At 36.0% G+C, this 12,570-nt stretch overlaps 2 protein-coding genes, 1 long non-coding RNA gene and 1 other non-coding gene across 4 annotated transcripts; 2 read left to right on the forward strand and 2 right to left on the reverse strand.

Moving 5' to 3' along the window:
• Positions 1 to 1,991: 1,991 nt before the first annotated feature.
• On the forward strand, positions 1,992 to 5,399 carry LOC113289769 (probable transcription factor PosF21). Its single transcript, XM_026539146.1, has 5 exons — positions 1,992 to 2,206; positions 2,424 to 3,807; positions 3,951 to 4,083; positions 4,171 to 4,255; positions 4,836 to 5,399. The coding sequence occupies exons 2-5, from the start codon at positions 2,507 to 2,509 to the stop codon at positions 5,066 to 5,068; spliced, it is 1,752 nt and encodes a 583-aa protein (XP_026394931.1). The 5' UTR covers positions 1,992 to 2,206; positions 2,424 to 2,506; the 3' UTR covers positions 5,069 to 5,399.
• A 1,443-nt stretch (positions 5,400 to 6,842) lies between these two features.
• On the reverse strand, positions 6,843 to 7,904 carry LOC113329975. The gene is made up of 3 exons (XR_003350039.1): positions 7,796 to 7,904; positions 7,349 to 7,684; positions 6,843 to 7,251 (listed from the first exon to the last, which is right to left on the reverse strand). It is a non-coding gene; the product is annotated as an uncharacterized LOC113329975 (long non-coding RNA).
• Positions 7,905 to 8,382: 478 nt separating this feature from the next.
• LOC113329981 (trafficking protein particle complex subunit 4-like) lies at positions 8,383 to 10,368 on the reverse strand. The gene is made up of 3 exons (XM_026576839.1): positions 10,172 to 10,368; positions 9,922 to 10,090; positions 8,383 to 8,794 (listed from the first exon to the last, which is right to left on the reverse strand). Exons 1-3 carry the CDS (start codon positions 10,232 to 10,234, stop codon positions 8,598 to 8,600), a joined length of 429 nt encoding a protein of 142 aa, XP_026432624.1. The 5' UTR covers positions 10,235 to 10,368; the 3' UTR covers positions 8,383 to 8,597.
• Positions 10,369 to 10,452: 84 nt separating this feature from the next.
• TRNAL-CAA lies at positions 10,453 to 10,536 on the forward strand. Its single transcript has one exon. It is a non-coding gene; the product is annotated as a tRNA-Leu (tRNA).
• The last annotated feature ends 2,034 nt before the right edge of the window (positions 10,537 to 12,570 follow it).

Below are 12,570 nucleotides of genomic sequence, written 5' to 3' on the forward strand. Positions count from 1 at the left end.
ATTTTGGGACAATTAGAGACCCATAGAAACTAAATTCTTTAAGTAAATAATCGAGTGTTTTTTTTTATAAAGATGATCCTGTTATCACTCATTTGGATTCTTAAAAAGGTCAACCGCGCGCATATACATATACAGATTTGATTCCTTTAACTAATAAACATTAACTTTAGATTACGGTCCACAAAATGATAAACGTGGTTAAAGTATTTGTTTTCACTGCAAGAAGATATGTAGATTTTTTTCGATCTTATTTTATACTCCCTCTGTTCCTTTTTAATAGATTGGTTTCTTAAAATAAATGTTTCAAAAAAATAGTTGGTTTTCCAATTGGGAAAGTCAAATGTTATTTTAGTTTTCTGGGATCATTTTTCTCTTAACTTCTTTTGATGACAAGTGTCATGTGGACCATTTCACTATACTTTTTTTGCTGACAAGTGTCATGGGGACCATTTCACTTCACTTCTTTTATTGACAAGTGTCATAAGGACCACTTTCAACGATTAGTTCTCTTAATTTCCTTAATTTTCTCTAAAAACAAAACCAGCCTATTAAAAAGGAACGGAGGGAGTACTTTTTTCTTGAAGAAAAAAATTGTTATGTGAAAAGAATTTTTTTTAGCTGCTTTGCATTACAAATAGTTTTTTTCGATATGAGGATTAAAATTGCACCTGTTTCTCCAGAGATATAAGCCAAAACAAAATTATTTTGCTTCACTACAAGTGTTCTTTTTGGTTTCTGGAGAAATTTTTTACGGAAAATTGGTCATTTGTCCATATATTTTTAAAACGTGGTTCTAATAGACGAGTAAAAATCGATATGGTTGAAATGGACACGAAAAAATAGCAAAAATGAAACTGGATTCATCATGACTTAAACTTTAAAAAGAACGAGGATTAAACTGGATGCATCCTGATATAAATTTAAAATAAGAAAAAGTATATAAAAATCGGTAAGATGAAACTGTTTACATTCTGGTTATTTTTACATTTTCGTCCATTTAAACAGTATCAAATTTTACATGTCTTTTTTACCCAGGAATTGTCATTATTGGATTAATTGACCAATTTTATGAAATTGTTACTAGGAAAATGAAGTTTTATTAAGATAACTTTTACGGATCATTTTGGAATTGTATATCAAGCTAATTTCTGATTTTGTAACTTAATTTAGTTGGAAAAAAAGAAATCCTTTCGGCGGGCGTGTATCCAAACACCCAATAAAACTACTCATAAAGAGATCATAATTCATGTATCTAGTTTTGAGGGCAATGCTATGTTGGAGTTTATTGACACTACTAGTATAGTACTCCCTCCGTCCCACTCCTAAGTGACCTATTTGAAATTTGCACAATTTTTAAGGCAAGCAAGGAAAATAGTATTTTTAATCATTTTTTACAATTATACCCTTATGAATAATAACTAGTGAAATTTAAAAATGGTTTATCTCTCAAAATACTCCACGGATGTTCGCAAATTTCATACAATTGAAAAGCATTTTAAAACACCTACGTAACGAATATAAACATGCCTATCAAATTATACATATTTCATATATTATTTATAATTAACTAAAAGAATAATTCCGGAATATCTCATTGTTTAGTGATATATGTCACTTATCATTGGGACAAAATCTAAAATCAAATAGGTCACTTAGGAGTGGGACGGAGGGTGTATCATTTAAATGTTCACTAAAACTGAATAAACATAACATGATTTCTGGCGTCTAGCAATGTCATTTCCAAAGTATGATTCCATTTCTGTATATTCTTATTAAGAGGATCATCACAAGAAAAAATCTGATCAATTGTCCCAAGTTCGGCGGTCCTATCCAGAACCCATGTCATTACCTTAAAAGAACGAGGTCAATAAAGTCACGAAACCCCTGCCGAAAATATAGGGGGTATGATTGGGAGTAAAATGCGGTCCGAATGAAATGTAAATTCAACTGAAATGAAAATCATCCTTTCTTAAATTCACGCGTCGAACAAAAAAAATAAAGAAGAAAGAGAGACAAACCCGCGGCATTGTCTGTGTCTAAAAAACATCGTCTCAGAGAAAAAATTACATCTTCTTTTATTCACTCACAAATTCTACTCAATTTCTGAGATAATTTCGGTAATTTAAAGACAAATTTTTTCACTAAATTCAACTAATTATCCAGCATTGTTTGGATTCATCTACAAAAGCCTTGATTCACGGCAAAGGTGAGCCTTTTTTTTTTTTCTCTGTAACAGTAGTTTGTTTCATTTTTTTCTTCTTCATTTTCTGATTCCTCGCACAGCGTTCTTGACTAAAATGGGTTTAAATTGATTTGTGTTTAGAGTTTAGAGTTTGTGATAAACCCTGAGATAAAGGGTTTATTGATTGATTAATTTTTGTTTCAGAAATTTGAAGTCTGTTCAAATTTGGTTGTTGTTGCAGGTTTTTAGGTTTGATTGAGCTAAGAGTTTGATAAATTTTGATTAGCAGTTTATAAGAATTTTTTCATTCGAGTGTTTGTGGAAATGGAAGAAAGAGAAGAGACTAGACTTGATATGATACAGAGATTACAATCTTCATTTGGAACTTCATCATCATCTATTCCTAAACAGCAACAGCAACAGCAACAACAACATAATAAGTCTACTAATCTATTCGATCTTCCTGATCAGTTAATTACTTCACAGAATCGTGTTCCAATGCGTCATTTTTCGCAGAATTATAGTCCTGATAATGGTAATAATAGCAGCAATAAGAGAATGGGAATACCTCCATCTCACCCACAAATTCCACCTGTATCTCCTTACTCTCAGATCCCAGTCTCTCGACCGGCTCAACAAACTGGTTCTCAGAATTTTGGTCAAGGACCTTCGCATTCTAGATCTTTGTCTCAGCCTGCATTTTTCAATTTGGATTCCTTGCCCCCGTTAAGCCCCTCACCATATCGAGACTCTTTGTCTCCCTCAGTTTCTGACCCTACCGATGTTTCAATGGAAGATCGGGATGGTAATTCACAGACTCCACCATCTCATTCATTCACGAGAGGGAATTCTCCTCGTGTGGGTGAGAGCCTCCCCCCACGCAAGGCGCATAGGCGTTCTAGCAGTGACATTCCGTTTGGGTTTTCTACTGCTAATTATTCTTCGCCACTCCCACCTAAGGGCCAATCTATATTTGACCGATCACAATCTGCAAAAGAGAATTCAACTGCAGGTAAGCCAATTACGCTGGTGAAGCGAGAATCAGAATGGGATAAAGAGGGAGATAACATTGCTGAAGGGATGGGCGAGAGGAAATCTGAAGGAGAAGTAGTCGATGATTTGTTCTCTGCTTATATGAATTTGGATAACTTGGAAGCGCTGAACTCGTCGGAGACAGATGACAAGAATTGTCATGATAATGATAGCAGAGCCAGTGGCACGAAAACAAATGGGGTTGATAGCAGCGATAATGAAGCAGAAAGTAGTATAAACGAAAGCTGTAATAGTATGCAGCGCGTGAACTTAAGTTCTACTGTGGACAAGAAAGAAGGGAATAAAAGGAGTGCGGGAGGAGATATTGCTCCGACTGGACGTCATTGCAGAAGTATTTCTATGGATAGTTTCATGGATAGACTTCCGAGCTTCGGGGAGGAATCACCAAAATTGCCACCATCCCCCGGTGTGCGCTCTGGTCAACACTCGCATAGCAATTCTTTGGATGGGACCACTAATACCTTCAGCTTGGAGTTTGGAAATGGTGAATTTACTGGAGCTGAGTTGAAAAAGATCATGGCTAATGAAAAACTTGCTGAGATTGCAATGGCTGATCCCAAACGCGCAAAGAGGTGGTGCTTTGTGTTAGCTCTATTTTTGTCACTTTAGGTTCTATTCATTTGTAATTGAAAGTATATGTTTGCCAGTCTAGAGAAAGATAAAAAATATGGAATTAGCCTGTTAGAACTAATTAACGATAATCCTACGGTTTCAGGATTTTGGCTAATCGTCAATCGGCTGCCCGTTCTAAGGAACGAAAGATGAGGTACATCTCAGAATTGGAACACAAGGTGCAGACTCTACAGACAGAAGCTACCACATTATCTGCGCAACTGACACTGTTACAAGTGGGTATTCAGGAATTCTTAATCCTCTTATCTCTCCGTCACTCTCTTCTTAAGGGCCTTACCGTTGTTTTCATTTTCATTTTTCAGAGGGATTCTGCAGGGCTTAATAATCAGAACAGCGAGTTAAAGTTCCGTCTTCAAGCCATGGAACAACAAGCGCAACTGAGAGATGGTATAACTCTCTTTCCTGTACATTCTTACTAGTTGCTTTAATTGCATTGACCGTTATGTCAGGAGCCTTGTTTGGATCTTGTCTTAAATCAAAACTACATACAATTAGGTACGTTTAGTGTGGGCTCTTGTGTTTCATATGTTCCTCTGGAATAGGAGATGTTGCTCTCTATCGTATCCATTGTGTCGTAAGTCAATCGAGGAGCTCGATCAATTTCTAATGCGATTTTACATATTCCTTCAAGTGCATAGTTGGAATGCCTAAAAAAGATTCTTTTGCAATCAAGAAGGCTAGAAAACTTGTGTCAGCAGACCTTGTTGATATACTAGCTAGTCGTCATAATAATTCTGTCATCATCGCCATTTTAAGCAAAATTTTGGACTATGGAAAGCTAGCCTTACCGTTTCTTTTCAACTTGCATGATTTTTTATTTGACTAAGAATATGCATTTCTTTGTTGCAAATCTCACGTGCATCCATACTTGCACCGCATCTTAGTAGTGTCATATCCAGTTGTTTTCCTATGTAAAGAGCAAAATGTATAAAATATGTGTTTACCGCCACTATGTTGATAATGGCAGCTCTAAATGAGGCGTTGACTACGGAAGTCCAGCGATTAAAGATTGCTACTGCAGAAATGGGTGGTGAAGGTCGCCCTTCCAACTCCATGACTGCTCAACAAATACGCATGAGCCCTCAACTGTTCTACCAGTTGCAACAGCAGAAACAACAACAGCAGCAGCAGAAACAGCAACAAACAACACCACCACAGCAGCAGCAGCAGACCAACACTGAATCTACAAAGCAAGATTAACGGTGGAAACAAGACGATTAAAATATGATTTGTTATTCTATTTATTTTTATATGCTTCCCTTTTTGCTTGTCTTGGTTACAATGTACCTACAAGCTAAAACCTCAAAAGGTCATTAAAGGCTTTCTTTTGTGTTTGGCTCAGGTTTAAGTTAGGGGTGTTACTTTATAAAATAACTTATGTTGTTCAGTCTTTTCTTTTTAGATAGTGATAAATTATGTGCAGGGAAAGATTCAGATTGAAATTAGGCGTTAACTTGGTACAGCCGCAAGGTGTTGTATGTTTGTGAACAATAAAGCGGGGTTCATATTTGAGACATTATGTTTATTCCAAGTGTTGCCTCTTTTTGGTCCTCTTATGTTGATATATCCATACATCATTCAAGTGTTCAGACATTTGTTATCTCAGAATAACTAGTATCAAAAAGTTCCAAGAAAATCCGTGATTGATTTGGTAAACTAATTAAAAGCCAATATCTGTAAAAGCAAGCCAATAGATAAGGACACCAAAAGCATACGAGACTTTGTTGGCCACAACAAGAATAGAAAAGTTGCAAAAGGAGTTGCATTTCTTTTGTGTATCCTAACATTCAAGTATCTTAAGTCAGTGAAAAACCAGTTGATATATCTCATATACAAATAGAAGCAAGCATCGGTACGACTAATTGCTCAAAACCATAAAAAGGATCTAATGTTGTCTCTGGAAGGGTCAAGAGTTGAAGATGCAAAACCTTAAGCTTGTAACTAAAAAATGCTCCATCCGTCTAACTTCCTCCGCCGAGGTAACAGATTGATGCTCAAGCATTACATCAATTGACCTGTAACTGGACTGTGTTAGTATATGCTTGGAACTATCTATAATTCTAGGATAGCTCCACATTTCTGTACTAAAACAATTATCATTTCAGCATCGTGTCCATAGTCTGTTTAAAAACTATACTAAATAACGATCTAGTTACATGACAAATGAAGTAACCCACAAGACTAGTAAAATTTAGAACTCATTTGCAGTGGATATTTCAGGCCAACATGAAACAAACCCATGACAATGAGATTGAAAATCTGCTAGGGAATTTGTATTCTCCGAATTCTTTCACCTCCCGGTAATACAATATCTATAATCCACGAAAAATCATGGAAATATGTTATATTGAATGTGACGCTCAGATTGCTTTACTCATCAAACAACTGTGATTTAGTGATCCATTTATTTCATATGTATGCATAAAGTGTCAGGGATTGGGAATGATCTGATAGGGGCTCGAAAAATTTCTAAATAAAGAAACCTTCTCTTTTCATCCTACTGCAACATTCAAGTTTTTTTATACATATGCTTTCATATGGCATGCAAGGATGAAAGGTTTTGGCTGGGAGGACAAATATGTATAAAAGGCATCCGTGACTGTACCTAGTCGTGTCCTACTAAATAAACTTAAACTAACCTCCAGTCCAAATTATCAAGACGTTCCAGTTAGCACAACATGAAAATAGCATAAAAGCATTCAAAGTAGATTCGGTTGATGGGCATGCAGCAGCATAAGCTAAATGCAACGCACATCCTTAACGCGGAAAAGATTAAGGTTGACATACCACCTGCAGTGGAAACCGCTTAGTCAGCCACATCTTCCGTTCTTCCACTGATAATGCAAGAAATAAACTAGTTCTTTGAAAGTCACTCATTATGTATTCAGCTACCTCCAACAGTACCATGGATTCACTACCAGGTACCTTCCTTAATTCTCTAAGCAACTCATTCACATCCACCGTCTTTGTCTTGGTACGCTCTACCATAGCATCGGCTACACTTTTCATACTCTCTGCTATCGATTCTAAGGCTGAAGCTATATCGGATTTGCCCTTAGTGATCTCTTTCTCTTCAACAAGCCATTTCTTCCATGTGATGAATCACTTCCTCCTTGCGACATTAAAGAACTCGTATTTGGAGATGGAGTCGATTTGGGTGTATCATCATCACCCAATAGATTAGCATCATGCTCTATAGTGTCCTCAATACTGAGGTTATTTCCAGTTCCTGGACTTCCCTCATCACCTACGATACCATTTTTATTACATCCATTAGCAGTCTTCCCTTGATTCCTAATGACGTGATCATGGCAAACGAGTGGGACAATTTCATCCCAATTTGCAAAATGTTTAGTTCGATAAACAGCATGCTTCTTATTCGTCTGTAGCAAACACAAAACGAAAAAAACACAAACTATTCAAGCCTCTTACATATAATAGCCAAATAATGACATGCAATTGCAGGGAACTTAAAATTACCTTTAGGTGTTCATCCCATACAGCATGTGAAGCTGTAATCCTCTTCAAAACATCATCCCATTCAAACCCAGTATGACTAAGACACTCTTTGACAGCAATAAAATGATTTCTCCATATTTTCAAACGATTTCACACATTATCAACAGAGATTGTAAGTTGCAGCTGTTGATCCATTCGTTTCACTACTTCTCTATATGATGATCCTTTCCAACCAGTATCTCCTTTGTTACCAGATGCAAGTTGTTCAGTCAATGTGTCTATAAGTACTCTATCCATTTGATGTGTCCATACTAAATTCTTTAACCCCTTTTCTTTACCATTAGATTTTTCCATACCCTAATCAAATTATGAAAACAATGGATACTCATAAATCAACAAAGCTTAGGTAAATTCAAAAAAATTACCAGAACAGTCGAATTAGAAGAAATTGAGATTAAAAGTAAGTACCTTGTTTTTGCTTTGATTACACTGGTGATCCTTCGATTTCGACCGGATTCCTTAAGGGTTCAGCAGAAAGGGTTTCTTTCAATTGTCATATAAAGGAGAATAAAATCTGGGTTTACGCATTTTGGGATTATATTTCATTTCCATTATTTTGGTCTTCAGTTAAATAGGGTAAATCTAAGGATATTAATGTAAATGCTTAAAGATTAGATGGGGATCAAAATAATTAAATGACAATCGGAGATTCGGAGATAATGAAATTCTGGATTTTGCCTTAAAATTTGGCGGGAGGGTTATGCAGGGAGTTCACAAGTCTTTGAATCCCAGGAAAAATCCCAGGAAAGTTGTAGCCTAAAATGGAAGTGAATATTTTGTAGGGTTTGATGGAAATAGTATCTTTCAACTCTACCGTAGCAGAGCCATGCCAAAAACTTATCACAAATGGGGTTTGCCTATTTAACATTTTCCAGCAGAGAGCTCACCTCTCCAGCTAATTGCAAGAACCTAAGATTCAAATAAGAAGCTCACTTGGACATCATGCATCAAGGCCAAAGCTATCATTCAGTCGCATAAGCTAAAGTTGTGTGCAGTTGCCATAACGAAACAATTATAATTAACAAAGAGAGAAAACAAAAATACAGGAGCATCAAAATCTGACTTTGAATGAAAATTGATGGGAGGTGTTTTAACTCCTGATAGAAATTCAAACTTAAAAATTTGTTCAGATAAACTTTGAGAAATCCAAGCCTGTAGATTATAAACAATCAAATCCATAGAATTAGAACTAAATTAAACAAAGTTTCATTCATCGACCAAGCAAAGCAACACGATCTTTCTGGATGGCTTGTATGAGGTTAATATCGAAGAGTTCACACCTAATTGGCATCTCCATCTCGTAAAAAGGGTTTTTCAAAACATAGTCTGTGTACAGTTCATAAATGATTTTTAGTAGAGCGTCCATGTGTTGTGTCCCTGGTTCACATACGACAAAGAACTTCGTTCCTGCAAAGCAAATCAACAGTACAATGACTTCGTTTAGTTCCTTAAAGAAGGTAAACAATAGGAGTTTTCCTGCCATACAGAAAGAGAATACAAGGCGAGTAGTCTAACATCAATGTCTCATGTAAAAACAATGCAGAACATGTAAGTCTTGGTAAACAATGACAAAGTTTGCCTGAACTTTACAGAGGGGAAATCCAAAGTCAATTGACAGATCATATACAAAATTAAACTTCATGACAAAAGATGCAACACAGCACAGTTCACATATAAGAATGACTTAGCAATACAGACAATGGCGGCAAATGTACGACAGGAATTACTGAGAGATTAAAATCACAGTATTCTTAGATGTATCTTATACCATTGCTTGGCGAACCAATGGTAAAACCCCAGCCCTTCCCTTATGAAAATAGAATCTTGATAGGCTTAGCGAGCCAGCGAATAGACCATTAGAGGGCGACAGAAGTACCAAGATGGGTGACTGCTTGGGAAGTCCTCGTGTACCTTTGTTTGGTTGAAAAACAGCCGTTTTGTTGGGAAAGGGCGAGAGCAGCACCAAGATGGGTGACTGCGTATTCCCTTTCTAGGCTACCCCAACTAGTTTGGGACTAAAGGCTTAGAAGAAGAAGAAGAAGAAATATAATGGTTCTAATACATAAGATATATATATCCATCTTTAAACGCGAAAAAAATGATTTCCATAAGTTTCTCCACTCTTTGGAAGTACATCTACTGATTCTCTAGTTCATGTTATTATCGCAAATACACCTCAGATAGATTCAAGCAAATTTCTTGTAAACATATATACCCCATGGTTCCTACAGTTACCAATTGCACACCTTCAATTATAGCGTCAACCGCCACTAAAATGTTTCAAAGAGGGATGTCTTTTTCGTGATCAATTTCAAGTCATAATTTTTCCAGCACAGTTCAGTATAACGGCATTGTAACCTAATCTAATCTTACGATTGCAAACCAATTTTGACAATTTTATGAGTTCTCTAAAAAAATTTGGAAATTACTAAATTCTCCTTGGAGATTGATGATCACTAAACCCTGACATTGCTAGATATTGAAACAATAAAATTAAAGAGTTTGTTCATATCATATAGAAGTGTTTTTTATACCTGTAAGTGATTGAAAACAATGAAGATCAAAAGTATCAGCTTCAAGAAGTTCAATCCCTTGACAACCTAGAACTGGTGATAACTGTTGTGAGATTGCATGCATTGAATGCCATAAACTTGCTAATCTCAAACTATCATTTGTATCCATTCTTCCTGCTGATCCATAATCCTGAAAATACAAAATCAAAGTTTTTGAATTTGATTTCAATATTGAATATTAATACTTATATTATTAGATCAGGAAATTTACCTTGTAGAAAATGAGACCCCCAGATTTGTTGATAATGAAAAGACTATATATTGCAGCAGCCATTTGATTGTAAAGATGTTCTTCGATTCAGAGAAATCTGTTGAAATAAAATTGGGGACTTTTTGAAAGAAACCCTGGATTGAGTGTGATAATAGGGAGTAGAGAAATAAACTTCTTCTCTGATGACCTACCTGATCTGATGGGCTTGAAGCCTTGAACTAACAAGAAAATCTTGTAATTCTTAGTAGTAGTAATGCTGAATATCCAGATTGAACAACAAAGTCAGGTTGGCCGAGTGGTCTAAGGCGCCAGACTCAAGTTCTGGTCTTTGAGAGAGGGCGTGGGTTCAAATCCCACATCTGACAATTTTTTATTTTTTTCCCTTTTTATTTTTTTCCCTCTTTTGATACAAAGAGATTGTGTTGATTTTAATGAAGAGTTACAGGCTTACAGCAATATCCTCATTAACCACATCTGACAAATTTTTTTTTTCTTTTCTTTTCTTTTGATACAAAGAGATTGTATTTATTCTGTAATTTATGGAAGCTATGGACATGGAGGGCGTGGGTTCAAATCCCACATCTGACAATTTTTTATTTTTTTCCCTTTTTATTTTTTTCCCTCTTTTGATACAAAGAGATTGTGTTGATTTTAATGAAGAGTTACAGGCTTACAGCAATATCCTCATTAACCACATCTGACAAATTTTTTTCTTTCTTTTCTTTTCTTTTGATACAAAGAGATTGTATTTATTCTGTAATTTATGGAAGCTATGGACATGGATACAACATTGTTTAATGGAGATTCAACAACAACATCATTTGTAACGACAACAGCAGGAACAACAACACCATCGATATAAACATAAGGATGTGTAGTCTAGCAGTAACATTAAAGCTAGAAACATCAGTGGTATGAAAATTTGAGTTCGACAATGCCAACAGAAACCATAGCCAAAGGTTGTTTGTCGGCATAGCAATTAACATAAAACCTTATACCGACAGTTGAGTCGGCATTGAACTCAACCTAAAAACTATACCGACTGGTGAGTCGGCATTGAATTCATCCTAATTATCAAAGCCGGCAGACCAGTCGGCATTGAACTCATCTTATGGACTATACCGACGGAGAAACTTTTAATGAATTTGGAAACTTTTAGATTTCAACCCTAATAAAACAATATCTCGTTATTTTGTTGGGATTTATTCTTACATGATGTCTCGTGTTTCAGATCATATTTGCACAAAGGAAATCTTTTAAGCCATAAATTTTTAGAAACATTAAGTCATTATTTTTTTCCTTTCAAGCGGGTCAGGTTAAGGTAGAGTTACTTTTCCAGTGTCCTTCGTCTCTTCTTAACTCTCTCTCGCTCTCTCTGATTTGTTGCTGCGAAAAACACAAAGATAATGGTCGGAGAGGAAGACAAGAAGAGGAGCAATCGACAATATAATAAGGGGGATACTTTTTATGGTTTTGTTTTTATTATTTTTAAAAATACCCCGTATCCAAAATCTAGTTCCATGTAACTTTAAGTATCCCCATTTTGTGGAGGTATCCCCCAATCGTGGGTTCTAGATTATTCTGAAAATCAAAATCAAATCCGACATCTGAGAAAAGAATTTTTCTTTCTTTTGATGCAAGGAGATTGTATTGATTTTAATGAAGAGTTTACATCAATATCCTGATCAACCCATTCCTGAATGTCCCGGGGAACCACATTTGACAATTTTTTTTTCTTTTGATGCAAAGAGATTGTATTGATTTTAATGAAGAGCTACAACAATATCCTAATCAACCCATTCCTGAATGTCCTGTGGGAGATTATTCTGAAAATCAAAATCAAATTTTAACATCCTAGCTCTCTTAGCTATCTTGTCTGCCACTTTTAACTTCTCTCTTGACAAACACACACTTTCATCTGCTAATTTTACTCAAAAGAAACTTAATATCTAAAACCAATGACTGATTCATCCGATGAACATGGGATGTTGATTCTATGATGACCTGATCTGATGGGCTTGAAGCCTTGAACTAACAAGAAAATCTTGTAATGGCCAGTAGTAGTAACGCTGAATATCCAGACTGGACAACAAAGTCAGATTGGTCGAGTGGTCTAAGGCGCCAGACTCAAGTTTTGGTCTTCGAGAGAGGGCATGGGTTCAAATCGCACATCTGACAGTTTTTTTCCTTTTGATGCAAAGAGATTGTATTGATTTTAATGAAGAGTTACAACAATATCCTGATTAGGGCTGCACAAAACCGATCCAAACCGCTGAGCGGGCCGTAAACCGAGCTAAAAACACTAACCCTTGCACTAAACCGTTGACCCAAACATTGGAGAAAGGTATTAGGAATTAAAAACTGACGAATTTACGGCTGTATACGGGTGATCATATTGA

Source organism: Papaver somniferum, chromosome 1 (genome assembly GCF_003573695.1).
Source record: "Papaver somniferum cultivar HN1 chromosome 1, ASM357369v1, whole genome shotgun sequence".
NCBI lineage: Eukaryota > Viridiplantae > Streptophyta > Magnoliopsida > Ranunculales > Papaveraceae > Papaver > Papaver somniferum.